Genomic DNA, 25,356 nt, shown 5'->3' with positions numbered 1-25,356 from the left:
CTTACCAATCTTTACTATTCTGTGATTCAACTCTGTCTTTGTCACATCTGCTTTATCATCACTGCTTTGCGCATGCTGTTTTTGGTAAGACCAAAACTAATCTCTTGTCCTTTCAAAGCCAAATGCTTTTTTCAAGACAGTGAAGTCTAATAACGCCTACTGAAAAAGCACAGCAAGCCACACTTAGCTGAAGAGCTGAACACTCCTGTATTGACATCTTGGGCTGCTTCTTTTCCAGGGACTGGAGTACAAATGAAATGAAAAATATTAAGTGTGGCTTAATGCATGTCTATTTTCCTTTGAAAAAGCCACCATGAACAGTAGGACATCCCATCCATGAACATCCATGAACAGTAGGACTCCCATCTTCCAAGGACATATGTCTGTCTCACATATGACTGGGATCCATTCTTGTGAGAAGCCTCAAGGTTAATATTGGACCTTACAGACTTTTTAATTGAGTCACTTCCTATAATGTGGAGAACCTCAAAGCAATAATCCCAGGCACATACTATATTATAACATTTTGGAGATTTGATTCATCTATCCCTGACATTTTGGGTGGGTTAAATAAAATGTATTACTATACCTTGTTTACATAGCTATTCCAACGACTCATTGGAGCAGATCATCTTAATGGCCTGAGCACTGTGCTGAGAATCTAGAGTTTGATGAGAAGTCTCTAATGATGTGTAAATTATTACAAGTCGCAGTTGAACGTTTCTCATTCTGTATAAATATTCTGGTTACTGGTCTCTATTCTTTTTTTCATCACACAGAAGATGGGACAAAACCTCTGCAAATAGGGTCACTTCTGCTTCCATCACTGTATTTTGACACCTAAGAGTCTGATTCTTCCAGTATGTTGCTTCTACTACTTGTATGGACTCTTTCTTGGAAAAGAACTGACTGCTATTTCACCTAAGCCAAAATACTATGGGAACGGTCATGAAACAACAGTTATGCACTGTAAGCTAAATCCACACCTTGCAGTATCTTACTAGAACAAACTCTTATTCTGACCCTGCAGACTGCAGATATTTTGATCTCATTCCCAGTTTTGCAAATTAATTAATTCCAGCCTATTCCTATTAATATCTGACTCTCATCCCCAAACAACAGTCAGAGAGTGCAGATAAAAAGGCATTACCTTAGGATAGGTCACAAGCCTTGCCTTAGTCCAGCTCTTGGCTCTCTGAGTCTCACATAAAAAGATGCTGAAGCGTGTTATCATGTGACACGACTCCCCATCTTTTGGAGAGGCTGTCAGCAATGTCACATGCACAAGATCTCACATTTCAGGTAATTTCAAGGGCAGTCATAAAAAAAACAAGGGCAAAAATAAATCTATCATCTCCCCTGTAGTCATCACTGTCTCAGCAATAGCTGAGAGCTTCACACCAGGCTGGCCAAAATTCTCAGCAATAGATGAGAGCCACACACTAGGGTGGTTTAAAGCAAAGGCCGTGATGAAGCTTAAAAGTGACTATTCATTACTCTGTGAAAATTGAGATAGGTAGCATTGAAATTTAAATAAGTCAACATTCAGGCAGTATTCCCTGTAAGAGGCCTAGATCTCTTTTTACGAGTACTTTGCCCCTATAAAGCTGCTTGGCAAGTCATAACATTAACAAGCCCTTTGCAATAAGGACTTGATCCAACACTCATGAAAGTTTGTAATACACCCACTGAATTTCACAGGTGCCCAATGAGGACTTAATTGAACACCATTCACCTGATTTTCTAAAACACTTGAAAAACATCAATGCACTAGGTAATTATGCCATGGGGAACTCTTAAAAGGTACTTTTAATACTTGTACAAACTGGTGCATGAAGATGCCACTGCTGGATTCTGGTTTTAACACTTCCTGCTTCTACCACAGACAGTGTCTCATCATGATCAGTACTACATATCCCAGCAGCATATACCAAACTGTGAGTGCTCTGTGGTTCTCCTGGAGTTGTCTAAAGCCTCAAGAGAACCACAGCTATGTATTCACAGGTAGAAATATGCACTCACCTAATGTTAACTGAGTAACATAGACAATGACTTCAACACCAGGTTTCAGCTCAAACTGGACCAGGTTCTGGTTGAGAGCATTAAAAAGGATTTCTACCACCTGATAAAATAATAAGAGATACAGTAGTTACAATATAGGAGACAGCATGCTCTGGAGAACATTCAGGAATGCATGTAACCCATGAAAGGTGACTATCAACTCTTACTAGCTTCAGGAAGACAAGGGAACAAAGAGGAGGAGGAAGTGGAGAGAAACATGTACATGTGCTTTAGACAGAACAGAGTGTTACTGCATGCAAGTCTCCCTCAGGACTTTTGAGACCCAGAGCAGGTGGTTACAACTCTCCTAGGAAGCAAACTAAAGAAAATGAGCTTTTTTCTTTCTTGCTTTTTTTTCAGGAGTTGGGGAGGAGGTTAAAGAACTAAAGATCTTCTCACCAACTGTAATGTCCTGTGAGTTTGATCTATCATCCTTGGAAATCACTAACATATTGGCCTTTTATTGGTGGATGATGGAACTGAGTGAGCTAGCCTAGTAACACTTCACTGTCATTGATCCGGGACAAGCCCAGTCATGTAGCTGGTGTTTAAATAGGCTGTTGAGGATGAGATGATTCAGTTTTGAAGATTAATTACAACCTTGGCGTATTTCTCCTCATTTAGAAGAGAGGTTTCAGAATGGAGCTCAGCAACCCAGCTATGGTGTGTTATTTGGTTGCCTTCTGAAGCACATGCTTGGTATATCACACTAGAGTCCAAGTTTGTTACTGCCTGGTCTCCCTACAGTACTTCTGGTGGTCAGGACACAGCTACTGTGTAGTTATGACGGGCTGCTCTCCAGGGCAGAGCTCCTCAGGCAGAAGCCAAGAATGGGTGCCAAAGTACAACTGAATAGACCATCAAATAAAATTAGAGAACTCGAGCTTCAGGCCTCGTGGTCAGGTTGTCAGCAACCTAATCTGAGATGTCTGCATCATAATGATATGTGAAATATTGACACAATGGCATGTTGAAAGGAATTCTAAAATGGGTAGGTCCTATTGAACAGGATGAAAATGACTCCAAGAAAATTCCTCCAAAAAGCCTTCCAGACAATGTACATCTTTTGCACACTCACCAACTTAAGAGGGCAGCTTTTCTAGCTTCCTAGGACAAATGTGCTACTCTGAGGGAACTGAGTTTGCTCAGTGGGTGATGACAGCTTCCACAGAATTTACCTGAATTATTTAATGTTTGGCCACCAAAGAGTTACTTCTCCAAGAGTTACTTGGAGACGGGCTCATACATAGCTTGCACACAGTAAAAATGCTACAGACAAGAACATTAGCTAGAGCTAAGCAGTCTTTCCAGCAGTACTTCACTCCTTTGCCTTTATAGAGCCAATTTAATCACTTGGTAATTCTAGCATGAAAGCTTCAGCAGAGTAGTGCTGCTGTTCCTAGCTCTTCCCTTGCCTGCATATCACTGTTACTATTCATCACTGTAATTACCTATTTATCTAAATGGATGGATATTGTAACTTCCAAATATAGTTTGCACACGCCATTCGCTGCTGCAGAAAAAAGAGGTCTTGTTCCAGTGATATACGAGCTGAAGAGCCTGATTTATTTTGGGTAAACCTCAGTATATTATCTTGCTGATTTGGCCTCTGTCTATTAGCATTCCTCCAGGGAGTAGAGGGAGTACGTATTCAAGGTTCCTTTGGCCATAACACACTATTGATCCAGGAAGAACCACTGTTGGTAAACTGTGACACATCTCAGTGAGTATTAGAAATGCCCATTTTTCCTCTGAAAATCATTTTCTTTAATGTCATAAATTATGCTGCCAAAGTTCCAGATGTATCCAATTTCATCACACTTATTTTAAGTAATTTCTAATGCTGCACAAGTTAAGGGACTCATCTGCAAATGGTATGATAGGAATGAATGTTCCATGAATCCTTTCTTCCTTACTTGCTCAAGATCAGCCTCACTGCTTTTCCTCCTCTCTGTTGTGTTTTTATGGGGTAGTATGAAGAGTTCAGCAGAAGTGGGCAGCCCAGGAAATACAGCTACCAAGATCTGTTCATCAGGGATACCAGTCACCTAAAAGAAAAGTAAAAAGAAGATCTCTAACTGCTATTCTGTTACTGATGTTTCCATTCACTATGGGAAACTACTGCATCCATCAAATTGTTACTTGCCAATTCCACTGTAGGTGTTGTGGTCCTAATGAGCTATTCTGTCCATGTGGTAAGTCAGAAATAGAGGCTCTGCACCCAGACTCAAAGATCTCAATCCAAATTCCAAACCTATCAGATCTTCAAGATCAGAATATCCCATTTATTCCTTCCCACCACAAAAGAATGACCCAAAGTCAGATCCAGAGTCTGGCTCAGAGTGACCACTGGTAAGTGTGCAACCAACAGAGACACATGAATAAAAATACCAGTAAATAGCTTCTAATATCAGATTATAGGCATCCACATTTGCCATACATGAATAATGTGATGTCTCTAGTGGGACTTTTTACCACTGGGGCTACCTGGGGGGAGCTGTGCTTGGAACTGCTCAGTTTGTTGAACGAAGAGTCAGTTCCACACCAAACACTCACAATTGTCTTCAGTGTGATCTGCCAACTGAGACTACTTCCCTCGCTCCCCAAATCCAAGCCGTGCATCCTCAGAGGGACGGGAAGCCTCTCTTCCCTCACATACTCTCTGCTATATGAGCGTAACCCCATTATATCCCTGGTTCTACTCTACCTCAAGCTCCTTGGTCACATTCCTGAGCTGAAACATCAATGGGGCAGCCCATTGCTGGTGAACTGCCGTATAAGCATAGATCACATGCCACAATCAAAGACACAAAAGGATACACTTCTAGATGAGTTCTACTGCTGTCTGAAAGCATTCATAGTAACAACCTAATTAATTTCTTTTTAAGCTTGACTCGTAATACAGTATAAAAAAAGAACAACCGTTTAAACCAATGAACTTAGTGTTTTCTCAGGATGGGAAAACAATCAAGGAAACTCTTATAAACTGTGAATTTTGAGTGGGCTGCAGATGAGAAAAGCTGAGCAGGAATGTACTTTCCCAGTAAAAATAACCAGCCTCCATTTCTAGAAGCAGCTGTAGCTGAAGCAAAAAAGACAAGACACATTTTTGGCAGAATGTGAAAAACACCAAAGCACGCTTAAATCTATCTCCTGGTTTCACATAAAACTGAAGTCCCTGGCTATGTGATATCATAAAATATTCTGTCACCTTTCCTGCAAGAACATGAGTGCTAGTTTACATATTCTAATTAATCCCAAAGGAAGATTCATTATCTTCCACCCACAGAAGTCTCTGTCCTTTATTTTAAAGGTATGAATCTCCATTTTTTTGCCCCAGTTGGAAAGAGAGAAGAACTTTATAACGTTTACCAGCTGCTACACTTAGCTGTACGTGGAACTCCTGACTGAGCATTAGGAAGGGGTAAAAAGATCTTGCTCATGCCTCCAACATACCACAATGTCTGTTTTCAGGGATAAAGCAGATCAGCTGTTTAATAACACACAGTAACACTACCCAAATGTTTGGAGTAGAAAACAGCAGATACTGTAATATCAATTTGGCAAAGTAAGAATAATAATGATACCATTACAATCAAGAATTTGTAAAGTCCTCAAGGGATATTAAAAGCTTAAAAGCACCACGGAAACATTAATAAAAGTAATTATAATATTTCCACAAAATCCCCAACATAGTTTACTTCTGTAAAAAGATCCAGCATATTAAGAAGCTTTTTATTGATTTAAAATTATAGCTTCATTACTGTTGTTCTTTCCCATTCTTTTAATCTAGCTTGTTGAAAAGCTGCATGTTTTAACAGCCTAGTCAATGGTACAGGAAGGAAACAAGCTCACCTGTGCCAGAGCTCTCTTGATGACTTTGCCAATGTCTTGTCTCCATTCAGGTATGTCAGGGTTATGGTAGTCCAAGTTGGGAGAAAATGACAGGAGCTGAGACTGGAAATACTCTGGAGTACAAAGACAGTATTTATGAGACGATTAAATAGGCAGTGTTCAGGATGCACCCAGGGGTGCAGATTACAAGAAGAAGACCATAATTGAAGTATCTTAAAGCAAGAGAAGAAAGGCTGAAGGAACAAAAAGGGCTGGCTTCACTAAGCAGGACAGAAGGCTTGCAAGGAAAGAGTTCTTATAACAGCTCTTGTGAAATACCTTTTGCCCTAATGCAAATTTATGGCTTTTCCCAGAAGAAATGGAAACAAGAATGAGAAAGGTGAGAGGATGCATTCCCCTTCATGATGCCTCTGGGCTTTGCAAGTTTACCACTCATCTTCATCAGATGCTGCTTATAAGGAAGCTGACCAATAAATAAGTTAGCATCTGGCTGAAATTTGGAAGATCTGTGCCTTGTGCTCTGCAGAGCAAACACTTACTGTAAGCAATGTTTTCAAAAGCAAGTATTATCTGTTTGCTCTCCTGGAGGGAGGCCAGGAGTGGTTAATACCCCAACAAATCATAACCCAGTGGTGCTAATGACTGGTTAATCAAGCAATGGCTATTCAGGAAACTCTTCAAAATTACTTCCTAATTGACTGACTGCAGAGAGGAAGAAAAACTTCCTAGACTTCAAATACAGAACAATTTAACTTCTTCTCCAATTCCAACACTCCCCTCTGGTGTCACCAGAGACTGAGCCTGGAATCTTTATAACTGCACACAATGGATTTGGGCCAGTGTGAGGCACAGATCCAGGATGGAATCACACTCAGATGTAAGTTCTCAGGGTAAAAGGTTCCTTTCTGGTTTTGGAGGTGTGCTGTTTCTCACCTTAAAGCATCTGATCTCCAGGCATTTCAAATAAGTACCATTAATCATTTGTAAGAAGGTACCAGTTTTAGATCAAGATAAAGCAGCAAGGTTATAAATGAGGAACCCCACAGAACAGCCACCAGCACAGCATTTATGTTGCATCTTTTGCAAGATCTGTTCTTTCTTTTCAGATGGTGCAGTATATTTTAACAAAAAACAAGAATCAAAGTGAGCAGGGAAACTGTCTAGTTCTGAAGGCTTAACCCAGAGCCTGGTATATAAAACCTTTGACTTTTGAACCTTCAGTACCATGTTCAGTTCAGTTATTTAGTAAATTCTGGTCTGTTAATCACAATTTGATAAAACCTTGAGTGAGTTTTTTGCACTGCTAACACCAGAAAGCCATGCCTTCACAGGACACAAAGAAGGACACAAATACAGTACAAAGCATGTTTATCTAAGGTGTCACTTATTTGTCTACTCTGACTTGAACTGATGGCCAGACCTGGTGTCTGCAAAGACTCCTTCCTTAGGGCAGGTCAGTCTGCAGCACGGTGCTGCACAGGACTATCTGGACATTGCAACTGAATAAATGTCTCTCGTGTAAAGCTCAAAGCTTTCGATCTTTTAAATAGAATGGCAAAAAAAATCTTACAAGGTATTTATAAAGAGAAAGTGAGAGGCACTCTGTGGAACCTAGAAGGACTAAAGATTGAGAGCACCTGTAGAGACTCCTCTTAGATACACTTGATTCAGGTTTATTCCAGAAACTAGTGGAAAGATGAAGGTTTTCCAGAAGTAAATAGTGCTTTTTTCAATGCTCAAAATGATCAACTAGAGGGCTTCTGACATTTTCTAGTAGGAAGTTTGGGTATTACTAAATCATATCAACAAATTATTAAAACCCATTGCACTTCACAGCCAGGCAATCAATAAATATCTATTTAGCTGGTTGTTAAATCTGAGCATAGACTTTCCAGTCATCAGCAGGACATTTATTTATATTTAATTACTGAAATAGGACACATATAGTTCAACTACACAGTGCAACTCAAGTTATTTGAAGCACAGGTCTCAATAAAACTTGCCATCCAAAGAAAAGCTTGCCCTCAAATGATGGATGCCAATAACTGCATAAGGAAAATGAAGACTAGCCCAGGGTGGAAATTGTTCTCTGGACAGATCTCAAAGTTGTGTCCAAAAACTGCTGAGAGAGCCCTTCCACTCATCCTTTATGAAGCCTCAAACAGGGTAAGCTCTGTGGTCTGCCAGAGGGTGGGTTTTGAAGCCCATGACGTGCAGATACGGCAAGAATATACCAAACAGCCACAGGGAAGTCCAGTGAAAATAGTCAGACCTGCAGCTGTGGCCCAGAAGATGGGCAGAGATACTAACAACAGAGTCATTTCTGCCCCCTGTTTTTCAGACCCTTCCAGACCTCTGCCATTTATACAGTCACTGTATAAACAGAAACATCAGCTGTATTCAGGCCACCCTAATGATGCTTATGACTACTTTTTCCACAGCTAGGAAACAGAAGGAAGACAGTCTGGCCACAGATCTAAGGGATTTTTCTTTTAGGAGTTCTCAGTCAGGGTGTACAGACAGACCAACAAGCAATGGAGACACTAGCCACTTTACTACAGTCCTGAACATACAAATTTGACTAGTTGTCCCATCCCATTCGCTTCTGTATTTATGATCATGACTCATCTGAGGCTACTTTGTTTACAGTTTGTCTTCAGAGGTTCCTCCAGGCACTAAGGGGTTCAGAGAGTTTTTTTTTAATTTAGCAGTGACTGCCTATTCATCCCTAGATACCTCCCTGAGATAGGATTGTAAAATGCTGGGAGTACCATGCACTGCGATCTCCTTGGTGTCTTGGATGAGGGTGTTTCCTGCAGCAACTTGCACAGTGACAGTGTTCATCCCCTCCACATTGAAGATGTATGAGATGCTGCTCTCCAGGGTGATGAGGGGCTGCAGGAAGTAAACACAAATGGCGATATCAAAGTCAGGGTGAGATTTACTCAGGATCACAATATGCACCTGACTAATCCATCAGGCCACAGCATCCTCCCTCCATGGTACAGGAATGGTGCTTTGAGCTTGCATGTCTTCATGAGGCCGAAATATGGCCAAAATACAGTGAGAACTGTCCCACAGGCAAAGGTTCCTTTCACTTCAGTAAATGCTTCCAGGAATATTCTTCGACTGAACTGCACCCTATCATGCTATGAATCCTTTAGCACAGCACAGTCAGCAACTGCAGAATTAGTGTTGCAGAATGCAGTGTTGAACACACACATACACACACATACACACTCAGCACAGCTGCTGTATTAGCTTTATAAAACATAGCATCCAGCTCAAACCAGCATTAAACATAGACCACAGATGCAGAGGCTTCTTCAAACAACCCGTATTGTTCATATTCAGGGCCAGCCCTTGCTCTTACAAGCAGAGATCCATTTATCTATCTAGAACAACTCTGCTCAGGTCAGAGCACTGCCCCGTCCACACTCTGAGGCTATAAGCTTAGCTCTGGCCATAAGCTGGCAAACCATGCTAAGAAGGCTGAAAGCATGGCATAATACCTGCTGACAATGCATTTGAATGTGCCTGAATGGTTTTCAGAGTATAGCTGACCTGCATTAGGCAGATCAGAGCCCTGACAGAAAAAGTCTGACTTTATCTGCACCTTCTAAAGCAAAAATAGCCTTGATAGCACTACAGCTCTCTGATTTGCACAGGAAACTCTCACACTGCTATACATCTGGATGAGAAAAGTGCACCATGTTTGGGAAAAATGATTTATAGATTGAAAATCAAAGGTCCAGCCCTTGCAGTGGCATTGATGTGACAGCTGGTCTATAGACAAATCTCTTGTTTTAGATTGAACCATTAAAATGGAAATGATACTAGCATCCACTGCAGAAGCACACAGAGGCCCAAGAGCATAGAAAAAGTCATTATACCGTTGCTACTGTCCCTTCACTGCACTGCCAGTTTGTTTTCAGAGGGAAATTCCTGAACATTCACCTTCCAGCTCTCACACTTCATCCCATCAGGCTGACAACTTGCCTGCTTTTCACAACAGTGGCCATATATGCCATTGTGATAGCCAAATCAAAATTTCCACTGGCCTAGGCCAGACTGGCAAACACATTTCCCTCCCTGCAGACTGTCACCTGCCTTTGACCTCCTCACCCATGAGTTGAAAAAGCACTAAGTTAAAAAAATAAATCTGTTTGATCACATGGGACTCACAGACCAAGTCAGCTTGTGCTAGCCCTGGAGGCCCAGATAACATAGATACACACACATCGTGGACAAGCAGATTGTGGTTGTCTGTAAAGGCAGATAAGACAAACCAATCTGGCCTTTAAAGTAGAGTTTTTCCTTTTTGTATGTGTGTATGCTGGACATTCCATTATCATGGATGATTTCACCTCCATCATGGAGTTTTAACATTCAGCCAACTCCTTAATTTTAATTCAAGCATCAAGACCTGGAAACGAACTCTAAATTAAATCAAGTAGTTTAAGGTTCATTTGCTCAAACCTATTAGACAGCTGGACACATTTATTAAACTGGACCTGTGTTAATCCAAGCAAATTGGCCTCTGGGTATAGTGCAAAAATTAGTACAGTACAAATTCAGTACAATGGTTCCAGCAGGGTAGGGAGTGCAGCAGAAAGGCCTCAACCAGATGATTTGAGTCTAAGACAAAATTCAATTGTGCTGCAGCACACAGAATACTTTCGTGAGACTGCACACTGACACAAGACACATCTGGTTCTGCCTGTGATGCCTACAGGCTGAACAGGAAAAGAAGCTGCAATCCCTCAGCACAGAACTAGAATGTATCACTAAACAGTACCAGTCACTATGTGCAATATTACACACCTCATCCTTCAGTTCACATACTGTCTACCACCTGTACTGAGAGCACCACAGTTTGCCCATGAGTGGGCACAGAGAAGGATCTGACATGTACATTAAACACCCCAGAAGGAATTTTGATGTGATGCGAACTGCTATCCTGAACAAAAAAAAAAAACCCAGTAGCTGCTCTTGTTACACCTACATCCTTTGCCATACTTCTGTCAGAGTTGAAGTATGTTTTATGAGGTAACCGGTAGATAATGCTTTGCAAAGAATGAAAGGTGCTCTGAGTCTTTGATTTGGCTACAGGTTAGTGGCATCACCTTTACTAATCCACACACCAACATATTTAGTGACATGTACAATCACCTCAACGTATTATAAGGACCAGTTACTCTATGTGCAGCTATGTCCAAAGCATCCAGCCCAAACACAACCATATCTGCTTCCACTCTGTTGCCTACAGGTCTGAAATTTAAGCTAGAAGGGAAAAAAGACAATAAATCATATTTACAACTCAGATGTAAACACCATGAGAGCAGAATGGAAATCTCCAGCAAACATCCCTTCTTTGCTCTACCTTTTCTAGACTATTTTCTACTTCAAAAAATCCTTTTCAAGGCTCTGTTTACAACCAACTTCTAGACTAAGGACAAAAACAATGGCAAGAAAAGTCTTGACACCTGGGTGCACTGGAGGGTTTAAGCAGATGATCAAGTTACCAGTATCTAAATTGTCTCAGATGTAATTTAACGATTGGCCATGTGTGAGCACCGAGACAAAAATATCTGAACCATAATGTGATTTTGCATTTCTCTCTTTCAGTGCAGTACAAACTACGTGGAATTACCTGGTTACCTGGCACTTGGTGTGAATTAGATGTATGTGGGGGCAGCTCAGGTAGGGCACAGCAACTTCCCAAGTAATAGTAAGGGGATTTTGTCTTTGAGCATTTCTGGTGCCTCAACTATACTTCCAGATAAACAGGTGAGTTCTTACAGCAAACTTCCTAACTTGATATTAAATCCCAGTAGACACAGCATTTACTGTTTTGAGTTTTGTTTCTTTTTTTTTCCCCTCTTGCTACTGTTGGTAGCTAGGGTAAGCAGCTTTGTCAAAGAGAAAATAAAATATTTGTGTGCCTGCTAGTTTTTATCTCAAGCTCTTTATTTCCCATTTTTTTCTGCCATGATCTCACCTCAGTGCACATCTTCCATTGCAACTCAATCATGTAGACAATGATGTGACTTAAACTGTTTTTGTACCTAACAGCAGATATTACACTGCAAAATTATCAGCTGTACGTTTCACAACTGTAATAATGGAGAATAGTGCCCGTGTGTCAGCAGTCTCACTCCTAAAGCCTACAATAAAAACTGTAGCTAACAAGCAATCCTGCTTTCTCCATTTGAAAACATGACCACAACTCTCAGTTTAATTTCATTACTGTTTAAAAAGCTATTTAGAATACATTTTTGTCAGTCACTTGAAAATCAGCTACAAAGTCTCATCTCCATCTCCAATATATCCAAGACTGTGAACAATAGTCATGGATGGACACAAACAATTCAGTAAGGGTCTAGCTTGAAATTCTAGATATAACTGGTTATTTGAACCCCAACAGCTTTCAAGTATTGTGTTGGAATTCAGCATTATATACTGCATACTGATACATAATGGAAACTCCCATGGTTACTTGAACACCAGCAGTTTTTAAACACTGTGTGAAAGCCACTATTATCCCATATATAGTAGTATATAATTTGGTTAAGTTGCAAGTGAACAATGATAATAACAGTGGTCTTCAAAGCTTAGTAGGGCTGATAAAAACCAGATGTATAAAAGTAATGACTCCTAAGAACACCACAAGATGGGAGGAAATAAACTCACAAAGGTTGAAGTTCAGATAATGACAAACCTTTTCAGACAAGGAAAAAACTGCAGATAAACAAGCAAAGGAAAGAAGTTTTTTATTACTGCTGAGAGTTCCCTGTCTGGTGCAACAAACTTAAGAAGTAAAAGTGAGCCAAAGGCCAGCTGTACCTTGGTGTTGTTACCAAACCACCAGAAGTAGGTAAGTGTGCCTGCCTGGGTGGGCCAAACCACTGCAGTGATGTTGACGTCCTTATTCCTGATGGCAACAAAGGGGACACTCAGATGCACGTGCTCCACTGGACCTGGGGAAGAGAGAGTTCATTATTGGAGGCTTTAAGTGAAATCCTCCCTGCTCAGTTGTAAACAGCAAGGATCTTTCCTTTAAATAAATCAAATGTCTTACGTCAGCAGTGAGACTCTTGCAGCAGAGCAAGAGGATTTCAGCAGTCAATAAGCAACAGAAAAAGATACCAGATCAATAAACAAACAAAAAAATCATATCTTCTTTTCTCATTCTCAGTTCTAGGGGAGCCAGAAATGCACATTTGCCACACTGGTCATTTCAGACAGGGTCAACACTGTTTAGAAGAATTTCTTAAATGCAGTTTGAGGGAGAACAATAAACTGGCTCTGCACTAGATAGGGCAAGCTGCTATTGAAAGCTTGAGGGATAGGACACAAGAGATAAAGCAGATGTCTTCTTGAAACTATTTCTACTAAGCCACTAAGATTTGTAGGAAAATAATTTTAGCCAAGGTGGCTTAAATTGGATTTTATATGAGGCACTGGTGACTTGACTAAATACACCTTGACTGTTTCTTAGAAGGTCTTTTGTTTAAGATTATGGAAAGCTATCTTTTTTCCTTTGGTCTGACCTTGAGAAGTCTTTTGGGAACCAGTTGCCACCAGCAGAGAGTCAGGAATGACTTGAAAGGTAGATGTGTGCGTTGACATAGCAAAGCGTTTAACTGTCAGAAGAACTTGTTCTGAAAGACTAAAAAAATACCAACGCAAAGCTGTGTCTAATAAATGCAAATGTCCAGAATGGCTCCAGTGCATGAAATACGGAATTAAGAAGCCAATTCCTCTCCAGAAAAAAAAAAATAATGTGTAAAAAACACTGAGATTTGGTTAATTACTTTGTATAAAGCTTTTACTATCGCCACTGTTTTCCTTCCTTTTTTAATTTTTTGGTTTTACTGGTACTGATTTGCAGCTGATAACTGCTGTGTGACAGACAGCATTACCAAGTCTTTCTGGATGTTACCTTTTAAAACACAGCAAACTGGTAGACCATCACTGTAAGAAAAAAAGGATGAAATAAGAAAGAAGTGGTGTTTTTTTATAAGCTATTAATTCTGGCAAGCAGGAAATTTGCTGATTCTAGCTGAGACGATCTTCTTGTGCTACTCTCATCTTTTCAAACATGAATTGAGGACATTAATCACTTCTTCACCTGCTTGGATTTCAAGGGTTTTGGAGAGCAAAAGCTGTTCTTTCACCACTGTAACATACAGCTCCAAGCACAATGGGACACTAGTCTTGCTTCTGGCTCCTTAAAATCTGTTGTTTTTTCTTTTTCCCCCTTCCTTTCCCAAACGGTCTCTACCAGAAAGTCACTCCTGAACTCTGCCCATAGCAAGTACTCTGTGTTCCCAAGAACAGCAGGCTCCCCCAGATATTTTGTGACAGTGCATGTAAGGGGAAAAACATTCATATCTTCACTCCTCTTTAATGAAGAGATGAACAGCTTGACAGCAGATTCCAGAAAGGTGAAAAGTTGACTGACCATTGACAAAGCTGCAGGGTAGAAAACTACTCTTACTTGAGTCTAAGGAGCTTCTTTCTCTAGGTTTTTGGTGGGTTTTTTTAGGACAGGATTCCAGCACCAGACAGATCATATAATAAGGGTGATTTATATAGTAGGCATTTATCTCTGTACATTTGAGCATCAAGGTCAAATCTCCTATAATTGACTAGTACATCCAAATATATTAAAAGTCTAGTACTGAGGTATCATCTTGCTTCAGTGTTAGCATGAATGTAAATGCTTGCAAAATATTTCCCTAGAGATAATAAGTTGGCCACCTAAGAGCACTATAAAAGTCAAAGGAGATATCCAAGAGGCTGAGGAGGGAGAGAGCAGAATAGCACAATCAGGCAAAGCAACTGCCCCTTGTTACACTCTGCTTGAAAATCCTCACCGTGAAAAATCAGTTCCTATGAGAAAAATCAAATAATCCATACAAAGCTGGTTGTTATTACCAGGTAACCATCACTTTTGTCAGCTAATGGCCCAAGGTGAAGGAAAAAACAGTTAATGCTCTAATAACAGGTTGTTAAATGCAGCCATGATTGACTTTGAGGGAATTATGAGCATAATAAAAGCTTCAAGGAACATTTACTCCTTCACACAGGGAGCTTGAAATTAAAAAGAAGGAAAAAGTTCTTTCGTTTTGGAAATTTCTGACTTCCTTCCTTCCAGGAGAAAAGCTCAAATAAAAGACTGACAGGCTAGAACACGTTCTGACAGGCTAAGGGGGAAGATAGACATGGCTGTGAATACCATTAGGGGCAAAACCGATGTGGTACATCTGAATACAGATGGGGCTCTCTGCCTAGAAGATGTAGTAGTCTGAAAGTAGGACAAAGAACTGGGATCTTCCTGGTCTCTCTCTCCTGCATTCCACATTCTCTGCTCTCTCCTGTGGCGTTGAGAAAGCCAGATGGGAGCTCTATATTTGAGTCTGCCCATGTGCCAAGTGAAGAGAAATTGCATCAATCTACCAAACAGTAGGGAGAAGTCAGGGACACAAGTCAAACACATGAAATGTGAAAAGTATCACATTAGTCCTCAATACATTCATATCTCAGAAGGTATGCTTGGCATAATGCTTTTTTTTTAATTTAACATGCTCTGTAACTCCCAAATCCTGAATAATTGACACAGAATTTGGTATTAGAACTGTATTGAAAACATGTATTTGGACTTTGTTTCACAAGCTGTTTGGTCTCTGACCCTTTCAGGAAGCCCAAGAAACACTTTCAGACTTTTCTCTGTATCTGTGAAGATTGCAAATCTACTTATGTTGGAAGAAACTTCCTTCTCCTCATTAATAAAGTTTACTTTACAAAATAGAAGAGTGTCTAAAAGCCCAAGCCTTTAGAAGAGCACAAGCTGCATATGTAGTCAGGTCTGCATGTATTCTTAGGCACCACCAAAGCTGCAGGGATTTTCAGTGTGGTCAGATCTTCACCCAAAGAAACCAGCATCTGGAATTACTTACAGACCACATGTAGGAAGAGGACAGCAGTGTCAGAGCCCAGGCTGTTCTCTGCGTATGCTGTCACCTGAAAGATTCCAGCACTCCTGTACACGTGCCGGATGCCATCCTCAACAGGGCTGAAATTAGCATAGGATACTGCAACGCCATCTCCAAAATCCAGCTGAATGTTTGTCCTTTGGAGATCACCCTGCAACAGAGAAGGTTGGATTAGGAAATTGATCTGATAAGAGTGAATTCTATTACCCTCCATCTCACGTCTCAGTTCTGTTTCATTAGCATGGCCAGACTTGTTAACTTTACCAAAAAGCCTAGCTTTGTTCTGTTGGTTCCTAAGTGGCCAGACTCAAATCAACACCAGGTAATTATATACAAGCAAGGCTTAGAGTACCTAAACATTTACACCTGTAAAGAGATGTTATTCCCCCATCTTGGATTTAGAGATTTTGGGTGGCCAGTGTGCCAAACATACATATATGAAGGGTATCATGTTTCAGTCACTTAACACAGTGCATGGCTGGGGATTATGTGTCACTGAAGTTGCCAGGGCTCTGCACAGCCTTTCACTGAAGGACTGCCATCCAACAAGTCCCTCCACCAGAGGCAGTGAGGTGGAGGCACTGCACTGATGGTAGGATAGATGCTAATGGGAGAGCAATACCCATGTGTATGTGGGATCATTGGGAACACTCTGGGGACAGGACAATGGTTGAGGTGGCTTTCCAATATGTTCTGGAGAAACACAACATGGTCACTGAGATGCTGTAAGTCTAGCCTAAGCTAGTTTTCCAGACTTCCTGTATAGTCAGTGAAAGAGAGAGAAAGACAGCAAAAGATCAACAGATCTCTTCCTAAAATAACTGACACAGGTGATACAAATCATCTTCCGCAAATATCCATCCCTGAACCCTGATGATAGAGAGTCTCGATGACTAGTTTCAGCTAGATATGTAACTTCAGGATGGCTGAATTTATACAAGATGAGTCCCACACCGAGGAGTGACAGTTTTTCTCTAATGTCAGTCAACACACAGCTAGGGCCTGGATACACAGGAGAATGAAGAAGATGATGAGAAAATCCCTCCTAGGATTACTGCCAATGACAGCTATTAAACGAAGGAGGGAACAACAGACAAGAGATTCCAGCACTGCAGGTATTGTCTAGAGGCAGCAGCTGCACTGTTTTAATTTAAATCGTACTTTAAACCACTGTAGTTGAACTGTAGAAGTGTCTGTTATTTCAGTTTCTTGGAGCCTTACTTTATACTTGTTCCCAGCTGACTAAGAGTACCAAAAAACAAAGCTAATTTAAACAGAGCTAAAGCCCATTGCAGTCATTTTGCTAAACTGAAATAAAGCTACACCTCAGATTAAATCTCTGTGGCTTTCTGCATACACGTAAGATGTGTTGGCCCAAATAATTTCCTTTCATGAAAAGTCTTCACTGTACTCGCTATGAGTGAAGATGATGCCACTACCTTTTGTAGATGCTCCAAGCCCAGAACTGAAACCAGTCCCCAGAGGTATTGAGGATAAGAATCAGATACCAAAGTAAAAAAATCCAAACAAAATAAAACAAACAAACAAAACTCCACCCCAAACTCTTTTGGTTTTGTTTTTTTTAATTAAGAAATTCAGAAATATTTCATAGCTATCTCATAAACCTCATTACAGCTTTAAATGCACCAAAGCTAATAGTGCATATTCATCTAAGGGAGGGAAGCAATCATGAAACTCACAGTAAGTTCTGATGTACCTCCAGTCCCTTCACAGCCAGATCAAACTCCACAGGGTCCTACATCCACTGGGCTCACTGAAAAATCACACTGAACTCATAGATTTCAGTAAAACCTCTGGGAGAGAGAAGATTGAAAGACAAAAGAGAAAAGAGGAAGAGAGAACAGAAAAGATTGCTTGGGACAACCACACTTGTGACAGTCCCTGAAAGTTTCATTGCTGACAGTATCAGCTTTTCTCTGAGGAGTAGTTTTCAAGTTCACCTGTGTGTGGTAAAACTCATGGCATGCAGCCTAAATTCTGACTATGAACCTCACATCCATAAGCGATTTCTCCTACAGTACAGACACATTCAGATATAGCACAGAGCCATTTTGGATCATACTCCAACCATTCCAGAACAGTCAGGATAAAGGCAGACTATCATCTGGATCATGGAAAAAGAGGTCCTTAAATCAGGATTAAATAGGTCAGAGGTTATTCTAACCCAAACGATCTGCAGCTTCAACCAAAGGTGTACAACAAAGGCTCCTACAGAGAACAGAAACATCCATGAAAGGCAAGGATTCCCAGTTCTTGCCCCTCACTGACTCCTGTGGTGGTTTAGGCCCATCAGGGAACAAAAGACCACGATTAGCCTCAAGTACCAAAGACTTGAGGACTGCCAAAGGGCAGGGAGAGCTTCATTGCCACTTAAGGTTCAGGACAAAACAGACCAGCAACACCAACTAAAACATAACCTTAAAACCCCAAAACATAACCAAAATAAAACAGCACAGAGTGGTACAATGATGAAGAGTCCGACCAGCCTTTTAAGACCACTTCTCCCCACTCCTCCCCTCTTCCTGGGCTCAGAGCCCTGATCCTGGTGTTTTTACCTCCTCCCCCACTGAACGGCTCAGAGGGGCAGGGAGTGGGGGTTTCAGTCAATCTATTCCCCATAGCTTCTGCCATTTGTCCCTCCTCGGGGCAGGTGGGCTCCGCACTCATCCTCCCTGCACGTCCATGGGGTACCTCACACATACACAGCCCTGCACGGGCTGCTCCAATGTGCATTTATCCCAAAGGCTGCAGCTCCTCTCTGCCTCTCATGTGGGGCTGCTCTGGGCCCGCAGGCTCCAGCACGGCCTGTGCCATGGCCGTCTCCTCACACAGTCCCTCGCCCGTTCAGGTGCACTCACATGGAGCTGCTGGTAACTCTCGGTCCTGCCATGGCCCTGCATGGGTTGCAGGGATACAGCCTGCGTTCTCTCCACAGCTTGCAGAGGGGTCTCTGGCCTGGTGCTCCCCCTTCCTTCCTCCTTTTCTGACTGTAGGGTCCGCGTGGTCACCTCCATCTTATATCACTCTCACACCTCCTACCAGCACTTCAAATTCCCGTCCCTAAACAGTGATGGCAGAGGCACCAGATTGGCCCAGCCAGGCTGGAGGTGGGTGTGAACCCAGGAGCCAGAGGAGAGTCCAAAAACTCTTTAGGGGGTCTTGACTGCAACCCCCTCCCCCTGTTACCAAGCAAAAGCTGCTCCTTGCTAAACCATGACAACTCCAAACTCACAGGAGTTGCTGTCTTACTGGCAGTTGCCATCAGTCTCTGTAAGCAGCAATCATAGTGCTAACACAGGCAGGATGCTGTGTTCTGCTACTGGCCCCAGGAAAGTACACTTGATCTCATCCTTTGGATGGAAACCGGGAAGCACAGACAAGAAGACAAACTACACTGCAGTGGGTCCTCTGTGCAGATAATCAGGACTGCAGCCTGCCCTGCAGACTTTATCTTCCTCATAGGCTATGCCTGCATTAACAAATCAGTGTGTAAGAAAGGTATTTTTCAGATGTGAGTTTGCCTTGAGTCTACATTTGTAGTCTTCAGGTACACACTTGTATAATCAGGTTTACTGCATGTAGTTTTTGAAATACAGATATTTGGTTATATATGTTAGATGTCTCTCTTTCCTTGCTCCATCATTCCCATTCCACAGGAGCCAGAGGAGTTTTGTTTACTGACTTGATCAGGTCACCATTTTCACCTCTGACCTACAAGGACATCAGAAATACAGTACAAACCAAATGGAAAACATACAGGACTAGAGTGGCAGTGACACTAAAATGTATCTATAATATTGAGCAGCCAATAACATCCCTTTGACAGAGAGTTTTTTAGGTAACTAAAAAATTCTCTAGCATGACAAAATTACACTCTTGGGATATTTGGTTATTTGATAGAAAGGCCCCCACAGCTTGTTAAACCTTTCAAAACCCCTTCTCAAGGGAATGTAGTAACACCACAAGTTCATATCACATGGAAGACACTGAACAGAAGATAAAAATTGGATCTGGGCTGGATTCATCACTGGTGACCTTGGGCTGAAATCTCCTGCACCCGTCACGGCAGCTCCTCTCTCATGCTTTACAATTCTCTTTTCTATTTCCTCTCTGCTTCTCCAATATGACTCAATCTGAAATAAGATTTGAAGTGGAGAAGCAGGAACAGAATTTCCACAACAGATGATCTTTCCACCCAATTATGAGGGTGGGTCTTCAGTGCAAAGCCTGCCCATCACACTAATCGTGTTTTCCTTCTCCTTTCTATACCTCCACATCAAGTACATAAAATACTAAACTAAGTGTGCTAGACCCACAAATGATGTCAGATATTCTAGAGTTTATGAATATAAACTAAAATAGCAATGAAGTGGAGGCATTCCAAATGGAAGAAAAAAAAAAAAACATTGCTCTCCATATATATTTAAAAGGCACATTCCATTGCTTTAAGCCCCACAAGCTCCCAAAAGGGAATGAGCTAGGTGCTGTCACAAGGACTGGAGCTACGTGTACTGAAATCAGTGATCAGGCAAAGGGTAGTGGAAGGAGTGGACTACTGCCATGGAATAGCCTTTCAAAGTCATCTCCCATCAACACTTGCCTGGGAAAGTTTTCCTGCCTGGAAGCCACACTAGCAAAATGACAAAAACTTTAGAGATGAACAGTGGTTGAAATTTTGGCCTTCTGAAGTTAAGAGCCAAACTCCCACCAATTTCAGGAAGGCTCTATTTCATCCAAAGTATGCTTAGGGTCGAGGGGAGTGGAGTGTATATACACAATGTATTCTAGTTCTTCTAATGAAGATCTCAACTTGTTTGCATAAAAATTCAACATGGGTGTGGTTATCTCTTTCTGGAGACACAGATTAGCAATATTCTAACAGATGTGTAGAGTTCAAATCCTTGCTCAGTCTTGTTCTTTGAATAGCCAAAGTTTGTCTTCTCAGCTCACTTACAATTAACAACCCTGTTACAAAGCCTTGCCATCACCTTGCAATTACTGAAAGAGGAAAGCTGTGAGATGGCAGAAACAGAAGAAAAGGCAATAGAATAATTCAGAAACTGAAGCTTCCATGTAAATAACCTTTTAGGACTGGGGTGGGGGTATGTACACTTTAGAGAGTACATCACAGTCCAGCGCCATAGATGTAAAACCACAGAAAAGCCATCAGTCATTCTGCATTTCTCTGTCTGTTGTCATTGCCATACATGTAGTCTGAGTTACCATCATGAACAATGCTAATAAGGCTAAATTTATAAATTCAGAGAAGTTTAGTTTTCTATTAACTGTGGTAATGTCTTCATTTATCCTTGGACAGCATAAAGGTTAATCTCAATTATATATTGAGGGAGTGTTCTAGAAGGCAGAAAATAACTGATGGTAGTCACAAAGTTGCTAATCAAGGTTAGATGGAAACATTGGGAAGGATGAATGGAGACCAAACAGACAAATCCATAGAAGGGCTTGTCAGACTGCTGGTTGGCTCAGGAAGTGAGCGAAGACATCAGTACAAAACAATTCATCAGGAAATTGACCAGAGAAGGCGGAGGGAGGCAGGAATAAGTCTGTGTGATAGCAAGGTATGTAATAATTAAGAATTCTACAGAACTTATTTCTTCCAACTAACAAAGAACACTTTGTTGACAATTCATTTGTTTCAGTTCACACTGAAAGATTTGAACACTTCTGGTCAGTCACGTTCTTGAAAATACTCTTCCCTTAAAAAAAAAAATGATTCACAGAATCACAGAAACTTAAGAGTTGGAAGGGACCTTGAGAGACCATCTAGTCTAACCCCTCGGCCAGAGCAGGACCACCTAGAGTAAGTCACACAGGAAGTCGTCCAGGTGGGTTTTGAATGTCTGCAGAGAAGACTCCGCAGCCCATCTGGGCGGCCCCTTCCAGTGCCCCCTCACCCTCACAGGGAAGAAATTCTTCCTTGTATTTCTTAGGAATCTCTTATGTTCCAGCTTACACCTATTGCCCCTTCTCCTATCACTGGATATCATTGACAATAGCCTGGCTCCATCCTCCTGACACCTGCCTTTTATGTATTTGTAAACATTTATGAGGTCAATCCTAAGTCTCCAAGCTAAAGAGCCCCAGCTCCCTCAGCCTTTCATCATAAAGGAGATGCTCCACTCCATCATCTTTGTGGCCCTGCGCTGAACTCTCTCCAGCAGCTCCCTGTCCTTCTTGAACTGAGGGGCCCAGAAATGGACACAATACTCCAGATGTGGTCTCACAAGGGCAGAGTAAAGGGGGAGGAGAATCTCTCTTGACCTACTGCCCATAGCCCTTCTAATACACCCTAGGATGCCATTAGCCTTCTTGGACACAATGGCACATTGCTGGCTCACGCTCATCCTGCTGTCCACCAAGACCCCCAGGTCCCTTTCCCCTACACTACTCTCTAGCAGTTCATTCCCCAACCTGTACTGGTATATGGGGTTATTCTTTTCCAGATGCAAGACTATACACTTACCCTTGTTGAATTCAATGAATTTCTAACTATCCTTATTTTTCAACAAAGGACACAGAGTGAATGCCCTCACATATTTATTCAGCTGCCTCTTCAATCTCTAAAGCCTTGTAGAGACTCCAATCTTCAGCTACCTTGACTGCTGCCTTATTCCCCATCTGTTTATCATTCTTTGTATGCAGCAGTTCTGCTTGAGTTCCTTAATAAATTACTACTAGATTCCTAATTTTTAGATTATGTCTGTTCTTTTCTGAACTCCCACTCACCATGTCTATACAAATCATCTTACCATGTCAAGTCTGCAGAACATAAAAGAATCAACCAGGTAGACAAAATATCCACTTTGTATGAAAGCAGAGCATACATGAACCTCTGAGGAAGTATGTAAAGAGGCCCTGTCAGATCAGTGTGCTCCCAATGAAACAGTTACTGTGTAAGATTTTAAATTAACACAATCATGAATGTAAAAAAAACCCAACAAACCAAGATATGATGAGAAAATAAACATCTCAGCATGCTCGGGTTTACAACAGTTTCTTGTATTCTTGAAGGTCTAAGTTGCCAAGGGAGGCTAATCCTGGGACTGGGAGAGGACTGGACGCTAGGCCTGCACTGTTTCTGACATGACTTCCCTAAAGAACTAAGGCTGCTTGTTGTCAGAGCAGTACACTTGGGAGAAAGGCATCTAGACTGTCCTGGTGTCACTATAGTTATGTTCATGATCATGACATGTCTGGCTCCCAGCTGCCTCCCAAAATGAAGCACACAGGACAGAGTAGATGACAAAAATCTACTTAATGGTTCTCCAACACCACCCCACTCTCTGATTGCTTCTCCTGAGACATTCAATGATGTGACAAGTAAGGTTGTGAGTTGACCCTTCTGTTTCACCAGAAAACAAATGTAACACACAATCCATTGTGGGAAAATCATTGTTGGACCTCCGATGATACCTTCCACAGGCAGTCAGAAGCTAGCAGAGGAATGCAGCAGACACCAAATCAAATCATAGACCAGAAGAGGCATAAGGTCATTTGAAAAATCCTCTTATCAGTTTGAATACACACTAAGTGCCTTCTTTAGCTACACAACATTCCATTCAGCCACAAGCTTTGGTGGACACAGGTTGCATCATACATGTTTGTCAAACAGAGGTGTATTTAGCTCAGATATATCACCAAAAGTGCCTCAGTATTTTGATACTTCAAGAACCATCATGGCCTGGTATCATGCAACTGGTGGCTACAGAGGGAATTGTATCAATAAATAAATAAAATAGATATGGACTGGAGAGCTCAGAGGTGGTTTGAGGAGGCTCAGTTCCTACTGCAAAACAGTAATGTCTCTGGTTGCTCCTCATGAGACTGAAAATGTTTCCCATTGTTCTTAAGATTTCTAGCTAAGCTTCACCTAAAGATTTTCCTCCCAGAAACAGAATTATTAAGCATTAAGCATTCTGTCTCACGAACTCCATAAACTGGAGGCAGAAAGGAGCTAATGGGAAAACAAATTTTTTTACCAGATTTATCTTTCTTCAGCTTTGGCTTCATCATCACTGACAGACAAAATAACCAGCCAAACACTCCTTTGTCTTGATTCAATAGGATTTGTTTGTATGTTTCATCAATAGCCCTCTTTCATTCATTCTCCTAAATGTCAGGAACGTTCATCATTTCATGACCCCACCTGATAGTTATTTCCCTCTCAGAGACTTGACAGGTGCAGAAAAAGAATGACAGTTCTGCCATTCAGCGAAAGCTCTGCTGAGACCACTAACACACCTCTTCCATAAGGATGATGAAGGTGGCATTGTGTCCCTGTTCTGTAACCAGCTTTCCATCAGCGGTGAGGATATGCAGTCCCCGAGGTGCTTTTCCAGGGCATTTCTCCATTTTGGCCATGTACCTCTCTCGCAAGCCATCTGTGCAGTTGTTGGACACAATCCTTCGGTACCTGGTGAACAGCAACAAAAGGAGACTGGGCTCAGGAAGTGGGTGGAAAAGTTTCTTCATTTTGCTTTTGTTTTGTTTCTCTATATTAATGCATGACTTTCTTCAAAGGCTAACAGCCTGCATGCTTCCCTCACTGAAAGGAACAATCAAAGAAACCTAACGCTTTAATAAACTGGAGAAAGCCAAACAAACCACAATCCAATCTTCTCCAGAGATTTGCATCAGCATCACTGAGAACAGACACATTTTATGGAGGTGAATTACTCTGCACTGATAAAAGGCAGAGAACTTCTCCAACTCGCCATGTCTGCAGGATTGCACCCAGCATCTCAGCTTTTTAATTATACTTTCTATTACATTTTGTCTGCCTCTACTCTGCTAGAAGGCACTTGCAATCATGTGCCAAGAGCTTTGTCCAGTTTAATTTTTATATTATTCAATGAATGGGTTCTTCTCTTGGCTCTTCTTGGAAGAGGTTAACTAACTAGCAAGACACTTGACTATTCTGTTTTGAGAGAGATTAACCCTTTCTAGTAACTTCAGAGTAAAAATACAGAATGAGTTAAGAAGACAGACCCCAACTTTTTTTTTCTTGTGGTCTCTGTGAAGCAGGCTACAAGGCTACATATTGTCCAGGGCTCCTGTAATTACATCTCATATTTATAGTAATCTTTCAGCTGAAAGGGAGTCTCTAAAGTTAAGGGCCCTAAGACTACTAGTAGCATCACTTTGTTCAGCCACCTGCATCAACCAGCCATGAGCAATCCTGTCACAAAAATCGAGCATGCAGCACTCATGCCTCAGAAGCCTTGCAAAATCTTCAGGGCCTGCTCTGCCTGAGAAGGAACACCACAGTTTTTGCACTAGCCTGTGCAAACAGTTTCAGAGTATTCCCCACACAACAGAATAGCATTTGCAAAGTGATACTACCATAATAAACCAACACTTGCCATCTGTTCTGGATAAAAGCAAGAGAAACCAGCAC

General features: G+C 41.4%; 1 protein-coding gene across 1 annotated transcript in view; it reads right to left on the bottom strand.

Moving 5' to 3' along the window:
* The window catches only part of LOC133625939 (VPS10 domain-containing receptor SorCS3-like), a 299,862-nt gene that overhangs the window by 5,313 nt on the left and 269,193 nt on the right, over positions 1-25,356 (bottom strand). Inside the window, exons 18-24 of the mRNA XM_062001248.1 lie at positions 24,201-24,372; positions 15,882-16,068; positions 12,763-12,896; positions 8,688-8,811; positions 5,917-6,029; positions 3,978-4,109; positions 2,023-2,122 (exon numbers count right to left, since the gene is read on the bottom strand). Coding sequence (XP_061857232.1) covers positions 2,023-2,122; positions 3,978-4,109; positions 5,917-6,029; positions 8,688-8,811; positions 12,763-12,896; positions 15,882-16,068; positions 24,201-24,372 — 962 coding nt within the window. The remainder of the gene's footprint in view (positions 1-2,022; positions 2,123-3,977; positions 4,110-5,916; positions 6,030-8,687; positions 8,812-12,762; positions 12,897-15,881; positions 16,069-24,200; positions 24,373-25,356) is intronic.

Source organism: Colius striatus, chromosome 8, assembly GCF_028858725.1.
Source record: "Colius striatus isolate bColStr4 chromosome 8, bColStr4.1.hap1, whole genome shotgun sequence".
NCBI classification, from domain to species: Eukaryota; Metazoa; Chordata; class Aves; order Coliiformes; family Coliidae; genus Colius; species Colius striatus.
The sequence above is the reverse complement of the archived record's forward strand: the minus strand, read 5'-3'. Positions and strand labels throughout refer to the sequence as shown.